Source organism: Hippoglossus stenolepis, chromosome 4 (assembly GCF_022539355.2).
Source record: "Hippoglossus stenolepis isolate QCI-W04-F060 chromosome 4, HSTE1.2, whole genome shotgun sequence".
Lineage (NCBI taxonomy): Eukaryota > Metazoa > Chordata > Actinopteri > Pleuronectiformes > Pleuronectidae > Hippoglossus > Hippoglossus stenolepis.
In genome coordinates this window covers 22,561,274-22,573,660 of record NC_061486.1, presented here as the reverse complement: position 1 = coordinate 22,573,660, position 12,387 = coordinate 22,561,274, and the positions used below count along the sequence as shown (strand labels likewise).

At 41.2% G+C, this 12,387-nt stretch overlaps 1 protein-coding gene across 4 annotated transcripts in view; it reads left to right on the top strand.

Moving 5' to 3' along the window:
* ets1 (v-ets avian erythroblastosis virus E26 oncogene homolog 1) overlaps nucleotides 1-6,773 on the top strand; it is a 38,230-nt gene extending 31,457 nt beyond the window's left edge. For all 4 annotated transcript variants that reach the window (XM_035154385.2, XM_035154382.2, XM_035154383.2 and 1 more), the window contains 2 exons: nucleotides 3,120-3,238; nucleotides 3,612-6,773. In XM_035154385.2, the coding sequence (XP_035010276.1) occupies nucleotides 3,120-3,238; nucleotides 3,612-3,827 (335 nt within the window). In that variant the 3' untranslated portion in view covers nucleotides 3,828-6,773. The remainder of the gene's footprint in view (nucleotides 1-3,119; nucleotides 3,239-3,611) is intronic.
* Nucleotides 6,774-12,387: the final 5,614 nt, after the last annotated feature.

Below are 12,387 nucleotides of genomic sequence, written 5' to 3'. Positions count from 1 at the left end.
GCTGCAAGGTTGCCAGCGTTGGAAAAAAAAGGGGGAAATCCAATGCGAAATTCCAGTGTCACTAACGATCCGTACATCAGGTCACAATAGAGTGTCCCGAAGTTGGTATGCACGAGTTAATCGGTAATCTGTACGGTTAGAAACGGTCAAAAGCCGCTAACAGAACAATGAGTCATAAATGTGTAATAATGTAGGAAATGTGTCATCATGTGCACTTAGAGTCAAATAATGAAGAGGAAGACATGGACTAAAATCCCTTCTAGTCACGGCATGTGGTTGTGTTGTGTTGGACTCAAACAAGGAACTAATAACGTGATGCATAAGCAGCTTTATTTAGATGTACAAGATATGACCAAATCTTTTCCGTAATGACAGTTGATTTGATGGAAACCTGTGTCATCTCCAAACATCAGCATGAGGTAATATCCTACTCCACCACTTTTACATCTAAAAAATGTCTGACTCCATTTTGCTGCGATGTCTGTCATGTATCACTTATTAACAAACGTACAACTCCAAAGGGTGCATGGGTCTCCAGCCGAATACAAAGCAATGTGTTCTCAGTGAGGAGGATGTGCTCCCTCTGAGCTTTAATACAAGAAGACAATATCACGCTAAAACAGCCAAAATCCAAACGCCGAGCAGCCCGGTTTGGTTCCAGCTGTTGTTAAGAGCAGAGTGAGGAAGGTGTCTTTAAAAGATGTGGCGTACATGTGTGTGCGAGCCCATGTGCATAGGCGGCGGGTGTGGGTGGATGAACACATGGAGGTAGAAAGGCACAGCAAGAAAGAGAAACCTCAACCCCCCCCAACAAATCAGACCTTAAAGTAGAAAAAAAAACAGGCATTTGTAAAATTCCAAATTGATGTTTATGACAGCTTGACAGCTCGCTGTGCTCGGCTTCCTGTCTCAGTCGCGAGTGGCGGGTGACACTTGTAGCGAGGACGAGGAGCCCGATAAGGCTCTGGAGAGATAAGTGAAGCTCCGCTTGTCTTCTCCGTGGTTTCCTGTGACAATTCGCCATACACCCCTCAGCCTGCAGTAACATCACGGTGAACTCTGTATCATGATACTGTGCTGCCTCTCCCCTCTCTCGTCCTGTCTCACACTGTACAAACGCACAAACACACACACAGGTCGCATTGGAGCCAGATTTAGTCAAGTGGTTCAAAATTGGTAACGATATTGATGATTCATAGTTTAGGTCATTTTTAAAATTCAAACTTATGACCTTGTTCCATTGCCTCTAACATGCTGATCATAACTTGAATTCTTTTGCGATGTCCATTGTTGTTTTTTACATTGACACGAAATGATAAGCCCCAGTCATGACCCTGCTGTCTGTAGTTCTCAGGGCCTGACTGGCCCTTGACGTGCCCCTGTCCCCTGTAGTTTTTAATGTCTCTAATAATTTTTATTTTCTAATCGTTTTCGGAAAACACAATGTGCTTGAACGAGGAACCATTTTCAAAGTCTATTCAATGATGTGTGGCTTTGCTGTTGGACATCTAATTGGCTGTGTAAATTGTGGCCCCTTTATGGCCCCTGATTTAAAAAAAAAAAATCCCAGATCCGCCACTGTTGCATATATGCTCAAGACTCACTATTGTACCATGGGTCAAACACTCAACACTGCTGTGAATGTGAACCCCACCCTACCCACCCCCTTTTGCCACACTGTATGCTTTTTCAATGAGGCCCATTGTGCATAGAGACTTGAAACATATTTTTGGAAACCTCTCTTTTTCTTTTTTTTTTTTTGTCAAAGGGTCGCCTGCATTCTGTCGTGAGAGGGCAGGGGGCTGGTAGACGGGCAATGTATTACCCTTATGTGGGCTCGCTGTTACAGTAGCAGACTTTTGGAATGCAAGTCAACTCTGAAAGAGACTCAGTGTTGCAGAGCCACTTATTTTCCAAAGTCGGAGTGGCTGTTGTCATGCACCTTCTCCGGCTTCGCAGGAGGAGAGAGAGCTCTGAAACGCCATTTCAAGTGTTCAGCCCACGCGCCCGTTTCCCTGAAAGCTTGTGTTTGTGTTGTATATCGGGTTTTTCCTCAAGCGAGAGAGAGAGAGAGAGAGAGCTAACTTTTGCCTCTAGCCTCAGTTTTGCTGAGGCGGTGTGCTGCATAGGCAGGTGTGATATCAACATGCGGGCCTCAGAAGTGGGTGGATGTATGTGCTGAAAAACCACAAGATCAGAGTGCAATCTAGTTCAGAGACAAAACCAAGCCTTTGCTCTTGGTTGTTTTTGTTCTGCTTTCCCTCCTTTTCCTCGAGATGCAATAACACCGAAGTTTGTTTTTTTACCAGGTAATTATATTGGTCTCAATTCACGGTAAATAGATTCCAGTGAAACATTACCGATGACTTAACAACTGCTCCTTTTCTCACACACTCCCCGACTCTTCAAGTCCCCGAGACGTGTTGCTGAAGGCGGCCTTATTTTAAACTAGTGATTTCATCAGTCGGGAACTCAGACTCTAGATTCACATACTGCACAGGTCAACTGGCAGACAAGGGAATACATGATGAATGGGACTGTTGTATTTAGGAGGACATTTGGTTCCATTGGTCTACTTCAGTCCGACCCAGATTAGAAGGTTTACTTTATCCCTCCTCATACATGAGTGATGAATATTAAACACTGACACAAGGCAAAAGTATGTAAATATATATATATATATACATATCTATATACACACACACACACACACACACACACACACACACACACACACACACACACACACACACACACACATAAAAGTACATTCCAACTTTAAATCCTTTTTTTCAATGAGATATATGTTGTATCTTTGCTTTGCAGCAACAGTAGATAGATTTTGTACGATTTTACTTTTCTTCGCATTTGATGGAAATGTTCCTCTTCCTAAATATGCTTACAACAGATGCAATGTGCCTTGGCTTAATGTATAATACAGTACTTTGGACATGAATGCCTCCTCAATCTGGATTTTGACATCTTTGCCCTGAGCTCACACTTTGCTAATTCTAAACTCCCACATCCAGCCAGTGTACACAGTAACAACGTGTCTGCTTCGTGTAGACAGCTTCACTAAAAAACACACACCTTCTCCCCCTCTCCCATCTGTTCTGCAGGCAGCGGCCCCATCCAGCTGTGGCAGTTCCTTCTAGAGCTGCTGACCGACAAGTCTTGCCAGTCCTTCATCAGCTGGACAGGCGACGGCTGGGAGTTCAAGCTCTCTGACCCAGATGAGGTGAGAGGTCTTGACACCGATGGTCACGAGCCCACGTGCTGGGAGGTCCTGAGCAGATAACCAGATGAACGAGATGTCTTCTTAGTTTTCAAGAACATTTACAGGCCGTGTTTGGCTCTATTCATATTTTCGAGGGTCATAACTGTACAGGTTGCATATCAGTAGTTGTTTAATTGCAGAATGACTCAATAATACCAAAAGCAAAAGAACTGCGCTTGCATGTGAATGTAAAAGATAGTATTTCCTGATGAATGTGATGCTTTTTTTCCCCTTTTTATCAATGCAGCAATAATTTGTTGCAATGTTTACTGTGTGATTTCGTAATTTCGGTTTTGGTCACATCTTGAGCAGTTTATTTCCTGTGTTGTTTTAGGTTGCTCGGAGGTGGGGCAAGAGGAAAAACAAGCCCAAAATGAACTATGAGAAGCTGAGCCGTGGCCTGCGCTACTACTACGACAAGAACATCATCCATAAGACATCGGGGAAGCGCTACGTCTACCGCTTTGTCTGTGACTTAAAAAGCCTGCTGGGGTACACTCCCGAGGAGCTGCACGCAATGTTGGACGTAAAGCCCGATACGGACGAGTGAAAGCAAATTTGAAAACTGAAGCGGAGACGGACGTTTAAAGAGCCGCATGGACTGGGGCTCATAAAGTGGTCTTAACTGTTTGATAGTATTGGTAAACCATTTTTTTGGGGGGGACCAAAATGTTTTTAATGACTAACTGTGGTCTTTGTCAACTTCGAGCTCTTGCCTCTCAGACCATGATTTGACAGGAAGGCACAACCCTAAAGCCTGTATTCATACCCTGTTGCATTTGAAATGTGTGTGTGCGAATGTGTTACCGGTATTATTTTGCAGCTGGTGGCAGACGGAATGCTATCGGGTAGAGTTGAGGTTCCGCGCTGCCGAGGTAGCACAGTGACAAGAGGACCAAGACAGGAAGTGTTAGAGAAGAAAATAAAATGATTCATTTCATTCTTGGGGTAAACGGAGAGCGGGGCAGACAGCTCCAGCTAAGAAAACGGTTGCCAAAATGTAAAAACCCAAGTGAGGAAGGTATAATGTCATATTTAGATATATACGGTATGTTCACTGTTTCTGAGAGTTTTCAGCTTGGACCAAAAAGTATTGTTCATAGTTTTGTTTTGTTTAAGGAGCTTATGCTTGTGCCAGTATCGTATTACTGATTCTTGAGAACACCCAATGTAAACCTACCTAGCAGGCATATATTGGAAAGATCTCATGTTGTCAATGAAGGTATCACAGTTGGAACCAAATAATGGGCTGCCGTCAGAACTGTTCTCTTTCTCTTGGAGCCTTAGATTAAAATGTGCTGATCCGTTATCAGACAACCTCACAGACACCGGCCCTGTGGTTTCATAGGGTGCGAGGACCTGGCGAGATTACTCATAACTCGAGTCTCTGATAGACAGACAACTGAAAGCAGCCGTTGCTTTTGAAACTGACGCGTTCACCTTAATGTACATGTTTGCCACTTTGTTAGAGACACATATTGTGACTGAAACTTGTGCGTTTTGCATATACCACCAGTATTAGCAAACTGTAGACAATCAGGAGTCCTCGGTGAGAAGAGTTGTTTCACGTGCAGATAAGATGCATAGTTTCTCGCTTCACTGTCCGTGTTTGTTGCTTTAGAAGTGTTGGAATAATCTATATGTCCGTCTGTACAATAAAATCGCAAGTGAAGTAGTTGAGGGGCTGGTTCAGCAAATTCCTAAGAATGTCAGGTTATTCTTTCTTTTGTTTTGCAGAGTGTTTTGGCCACAAGGAAGTGGCTGCAGTATAGTGTGGAGGTGCAGTAAAGGATAAAGGGACAGGCAATAGAAAAGTGTTGATGAAAGCGAATCGGAAGCTGTGTGGGACCAAAGTGACTGAAAGGAATCTGTGGTTCCGGTGAAGTCTGATAGGAATTGACAGACAGAAATGAGAAAGTTTGGATTTTTGGGATTACACAACATGTTTATTTAATCAGCAAGTGTAGACACTGCTTATAGCTGAAGCCTGAATGCAAACAGACGTGTAGGACTAGTGACAGACATTTGTGTTTCATTTGTATGTTGTGTGTTACTTGTCTATGATCAAAAAAACATTCAGTTCGTATTGAGTAACTCTCTCATATGATTTGTATAGTTTGCGCAAAAAAAACCACATGCAGAGATTAACTGTTAACTTTGAGCGAATTGGCAGCAGTTCCTATCCGACAGTGGGAACCGTGGCTGTACACTGGCCTTATGGGAAATGCCAAAGTCAAAAAAAATCATCTTAGAAGACAATGTTATTGTTTACAGTGGCTGAATGTTACCCATATGGATGAAAATAGCTTTTGAGATGTCTGTTTGTACAGATTGTATTTCATAATGCTTTATTGAGACCCAGATTACACAAATAAGCAAGAGACAAAGCAGTAATAATAACCAAAACCCATGTGAGGTCTTTTGGCCACGGTGCCTCGGGTTTCGTCCACAACTGTTGAAGACAGGGACCAGAAATCTTTCACATTCACAAGTGTTGACTCGTCTTTTATGTGTTAATATGTTGGAAAGCACACAGCTTTAGGACAAAGAGAAATCCCCGTCACTGTTCTGGGTTTCCCACTGAAAGGAGATGCTGTATGTGATGTTTAAGTGGTAACAAGCTTGTGCGCGCCATCACCGAGCGCTGACTCACAAACCTCCAGCTATGCTCGTCATCCGGCACAAGGAAATGAATTAGTAGCTGTACTTTCATCCTTTTCTGCACGTTGGTGTCAAGGTTTCAAAACACTGTTTTTTTTTTTGTTCAGGTTGTTTTTTTCTGATGTCGATGTTTTATGTTAAAGAGAGCTTTACAGATTTTTAAATATATTTGTAACGGTTGCCAGTGCCCTTTTTTTTCTTCTTTCCATACATGGTCATGATGTTAGTATGGTTGACTCCATAAGATCAATGTGCTAAAAGAAAACGTTACTTCAAATGTTAATATTATTTTGTCAGGAAAATATACTGTTGTTAACTGTCAGCAAATACTGCAGGTCTTATGTATTAATGAATCGTAGTCAGGCAAGTGTATACACACCAATAGATTGTGGCATATGCATATCTCAGAGTGGATTCAGAAGGAAAAAAAAATCTTTTTTTTGTTTTTGGATGTTGTTTTTTTGTACATTTTATAGTGTCTCTGTATTTTTTTTATGAGATCATTTTTATTGTATTTAGTTCACAAACATTTGAATATTTTTCAATAATTTATATTTTATAAAAAGACAAGAGATGCAGACAGCTGGTGCTTTCATGGGAATATAAAGGTAGCGCAGGACAAAATAATGTAGCGACTTTTTCTGTTTGTTTGTTTTTGTTTGTTTTTTTTTAATTCTTTTTTTGTATAGAAAATCGAGCTGTCTGCTAGAGGAAAAAAAAGGCTGATGCTGGCCCATCAATGATTTCTGCTGGAAAGGTTTTATAAACTGTAGCTTCTATTTCTAAAATGTACTTAATGTACTTCAAAATGTTATAAAATATATGTGAACAAAGATTTCATAACTGTGTCTGGTGTTACTGTATTGAGTCATGAACATACACCATTATGATGCTAAAATGTTAGTGGTAATTTTATAGCATGTTATTGGCACATGTATTAATATGCTATTATACTTGATTTGGTTTGTTTTAGTAGATAGATAGATGGTTAGATGGATAGATGGATGGATAGATAGATAGATAGATAGATAGATAGATAGATAGATAGATGGATTGGGTGTGTCTCACATGCACTAATGAGGTGACGTCAAATCAGAAACAGCACACTAGGGCCCATTCATGTGCGTGTAACCCCAGGCTCATATAAATTCCACTGTAGATAGAAAACATACAGGACCGTGGCCTGCTGCCCTGAGCTGCACAGCTGTTTGGCCCTGCTGCAGCAGTGTAGCGCTAAAGCCAAACTCCAATAGATCAGGTCCAATGGATCAGGCTGTTTTTCAGTTTAAGAAAATAGCATAGTAAAGATGAAACATGAAACCTTTTTTAAACATAGACACAATAAAAAAAAAAACTGGATTTAGTTTGCGACAGATTTCCATAAATGCACCATGTGCAAAAGCAATGTAAAAAGTGACAGACGCAAATCACATGGAAAATAATTCACATGCATGACTGATTTCACATACTTCACATGCAGCCCTCAAGAAAACATGATAGAGCTGTCTTCTGCTAAAAATCAAAGCCACATTCTCCTGGGGGACCTGTTGGTGGTGTTGTTGGCAGAGGGCAGGCTGAGGTTACCCAGGTGGCTCTTCTCCTATTCCACCTCCCTCCATCTGACTGGGCTGATGATCCAGACCAGACGGGGTTGGCTTGCCAAGTTTCTTTTTTTTTTTTCAAACACTTGCCCATGCAGTGCGTGTTCCAACAGACATGGAGCAAACTCCAAACCATTATGATACCACTCATAATCTGCTTATTCCACATCCAAACCCAGACACAAAGCTGGCTCACGCAGGTACGCTTTGCCCAACCTTTACCCCCCACCCCGCTTTGCGCTTCATTCAGAAAAAAAATCCACTTCCACTGATTTAAAGCAGAGTTCAAAATTGAACGACAGCTGAGAAAGACATGTAGAGAGGAGGAAGTGTGTGCAGAAAGTGAGAACTGTCACACCTGGCAGCCGCCAAAAAGATGTTAGATGATTTTTACCTCTCCAGACAAAAACGTATCACCCCCTGTCGTCAGCAGCTTACAGCTCTCTTGACACTGGAGTGCGGCTCGTTTGTCAGATTTCAAACCTAAATATTTATCTAAAGGGTCTTACCGAGCTACATCTGTCTCCTGCATGTAGTCTTAACATGACTGAGGAAGACAGGCAGGGAGATTAAATGATGAACTAGTGTAACCACTGAGTTGGGAAATATTGGCCATGTTAGGGACACTGTTGCAATAAAAACCTGAGCCTATGGAGTGAATTTATTAGACGTAATTTACAAGACACCATTGCTTCTGCCTGGATCATTGGACCAGTGTATCACATGGAAGATGTATGTTTCTCAGGGTCAGCATTTCGTCTGGTTCTCCTACTGGAGATAAATTCTAGGAGGCCAAAAACATCACGGCTCTCCTGTACTATGAAATATAATGGGTTAAATAGTGCTTGTCTGCACCTTTTTATGGGGCCAAGTGGCAACCAAATGAGTTTAGAGTTGAAGCGATATGTATTTCCGGACATACCTGTGTGGGAGTAGAAAATATGAGACGGGGAAGGGAAACTGACTCATAAATGATGACTGACCACTGCAGCCAAGCCCACTGTGTCTGGGACTGAAGGTCTAGGAGCCCATTATTAGATTATTGTTTTTTTTATTAAATTACTAACCCTTTAATCAAGCTGACAGCATGATTATACAACACTGTTTAAATATTTTGGGCTCAGTAGCAGAGCTTTCTGTAGCGCTCTGTTGCCATCCAACACATCCTTTGCCTGGGATCAAGTCTTAATTAGCAGCATAACATTCAAATGAAATAATAGAATGTGCTGTGGCGGGGCCAAATTACAGAATCCGACTTAGCAAATACTAAATACTAAATTGAAAACATGTGGCAGCTCGCAGCACAAGGTTTTGTGGTCCTCGGTGTAATTTGTAATAGATTAAGTAAATCTATCCTTGTATCTCTTAAACCAATCACACTCGTCAGGGTTGGTGAATACCAGAGGAAACTGCTTATGCGGTGGAACTGAAGTGTGTGCACGTTATAAATCTCAGAAGCTAGTTCCATAAATCTTCCTATGAGAATGTTACAGTACGAAGGCATGTCATCTGAATGAATTGTGAAAATCCCTGCAGCAGCTGGTAACTGAATGGAAGCCTGAAATGTTGTTTAACATATCTTTAGGATTTCAAAGTTGTGCCGAATATCACACTTTCCATATGTCATCATTGCAAAAACCTTTGTCAGATTGAAACCTCAGTGGTGGACAGTATTTACATTTAGATTCCTGCTATGATAAAGACCAAGTACAAAAATATCTATCTCCCACTGCCTTGAATTAATGTCCTCTTCATAGAAAGAGAACCCTGTGACGCACAAGAGACCCACTCAGTGGTTCCATTACGCAGAGGAGTTGTGAAACATGACTGATGTGTCCCTGGGGGCCCTTATGGTCTAAGCTAAGAATCAGTGCCATAGGGATGTTTTCATGTCCCATTGTACTTCATGGTTAAGCTGACCGGGGCCAGTATGGACTCCAGTGGTATCCAGGGACTACCCTGAAGAGAGTAAGAAACACAATGTCTTCTCAAATATGACCCTTCTCATGGAATTGTCTTCTGCTGATCTGGTCTGGGTTTTGAACACCAGTGCACATGGGCTTGAATGGACAATGTTTAGATTAGTCATTTGGACTCTTTTCATAGTCCTGCTTGACTAATGTACTGGCTAATGTACATATTTTTATTATTATCGATATGGGAAAGTGATCGTCGTGGCCTTTAAATTTGATTGATGTAGATGGGGAATGAAGAATGATGAATCATCAATGAATCTGCGCAGATGACACCCAGCTGTAATGTATCCATGAAGCCAGATGAAAGTAATCAGGTAGTCAAACTTCAGGAATGCCTTAAAAACATGGAGACCTGGATAACCTGTCACTTTGTTACTTAGTAATTCAGCCAAATCAGAAGTTATTGTAGTTGGCCCTATAATCCTCAGTACAATATTGATCATGCAATAGGATTGCATTACCTTAGTATTAGGTTATACTATAGGGAACAATACGCTGCCATAGACCTACACTGCAAGGGGAACTCCCATGGTGCACTATAGGCACTTCTCTCCCTCTGTGGTAAATGGTCTGTATTTATGGAGCACTTTTCTAGACTTGACTAGTTTTGTCATGAATCCGTTTTCACACATTTGTTCTGCAGTTTCTTTATCACACATCACTCACGCATTGCCTGTCAGGGGTTCATTCATTCTTTTTGCACATAATTAACTTTTTGTCTACTTCTGTGGTTGGTACTTTCCTGTCCTCACTCTGCAGGAATCTCTGACTGCAGGTCTGCCATTACTCAAGTGTTAGAATTGTTAATATGAATAGTATTGTTATCCTAATAATTATGATTTGCTAATTATTTATTTACTATAATAATTATTACTATTATTAATTGGTGTTACTACCTTTGCTGCTGCTAACATGAATAACATTATTACATCTACAAGTATCACTACTATTATTGCCATTATAACAACCAGTCTGACAGTTCTAAAATACAGCAGTAACCTAACTGTCCCTGGTCCATTTTACTCCTCTTTCTCTCCCCCTCTCTCTTCTCTGTCCTCCCTCTCTCTCGTCTCAACCCGACCAGTCGAGGCAGATAGCGTCGGCTCCTGCTGGACGTTTCTTTCTATTAATTCGTTTTTTTCTGTTTCCACTGTTGCAAATACGTTGATCATTGTGGGAACTGTTGAGTTTCTCTTTATAATATTGTATGGTCTCAAACTTTCTATGTAAAGTGTCTATGAAATAATGTATGTTGTGATTTGGCACGATACAAATAAAGTTGAACTGAAAAATGATATTGAATCCATTTGTACTCACGTGCTATCACAAAGGCAAAGAAAGTATATAAAACCACCTTGCACTTTAGAAGGTACCCCCTCCACTTCTGCTTATTCATGCAATCCTCTGATAAACCAACCATGTGGCGACAATACTGGTTAGGGGCCTAAGATAATGTTCACATCAAATGGGGCAAAAATATGATAAACCTGACAGATGTTTGGCCGCTTGACACCAAGCGATCGTGGTTTAAAAGTCACTAACCTCCAGAGTATTGTCATGACTCTGCGCTCTTAGCTGAAGAGCTTTGGGATTTTGTTGAACACTTTTCGTCGTGTTTAGATTTGTGTTCATTCTGAGTTCTGTGTTGCCTGTTTTATGTAAATGTTGCTCCTTCTGTTTCTGTAGCTTTATTTCCTGCCTTTGTCCCGTGTCCTGCCCTTGGGATCTCCTGCACCTGTTCCTCATGTGTTTCACCTGAGTTCGATCATCCCTGCCTCCCCTGTGTATGAAAGTCTCTGTGCTTCCCTTTGTCTTTGTCAGTTCGTTGTCGTCCGCTCGTCACTGTCTGTCGCTGTCATCGTTTCCAGTGTCATCTTGTTCCTAATGTGTCTTATGTTTTTTTATTCAGTTTTATTTTGTTTCTTTCGACCTAGTTTTTGGGATCGTGCTTGCTTTTGTGTCATGTTCTCTTTGCCTTATTAAAGGACACCTTTAGGTATTTTACTGGCTCCTGCTCTTTCCCAATTCCTTGACATATTGTTGCTGAGCTTGTGCATCCCTTTATGTCCACAATTACCAATCTTCTAATAGCTACTTCAACGCATCATGTTAAAAAGTCAGCACATCCAAATCTAGTAGCTCACCTCTTGGATGTGATGGAACAGGAGAGAAGGAGCATGGACCTGCAGCTGAGCTACAGAGTTCGTGCAGGGGTGAGATCGGGATGGATGCAATTTAACACAGGACACCGCCGTTTGTTTCCCATTACAAACTAAAAGTCACATTTGTTTTCTGTAACCTTAACCAATAAAATCAATAAGCTGGATAAAATAGGCTGACTTGTTTTAACCCAAACCATGATGCTTTGGATCTAACCAGGTTGTTTTTGTGACTAAAATCGAACCAAACATTATGCATAGCATTGTCGTATAGTTTGAATTATAGGTTAGGGACAAATGACCTATAGTCTTGGACACCACAGTTTGACTTTTTAACAGATAACACTGTCTGTTGTTGGAGTGAACATTTTAGTAAAAAACTGAAGAGTGTGCACATAGAGACAGAGAGGGCACGTGGAGCGTTCCAACCTACAATGAACCTCAATGGCGGTTTGCCCACCATTGAGGTTCATTGGTCAAATTGTTGTTATAGCCAATCTTATCAAATATCTGATATGCAAATAAGTAAAAAAGAAGTCATTTAAAATAAAATACCAGCCAAGGTTTCTGGGGAAGTTTGCTTTCTAACTTAAGTGCTGTTTGGTACCAACAGACTCATAATTAGCTTCTTTACTTCCATAAATATCGGGTGCTTGTCATCAAGAAACAGCAGCACGAGTGGCCCACAGAGCACTATTGATCTGGCCCAGATT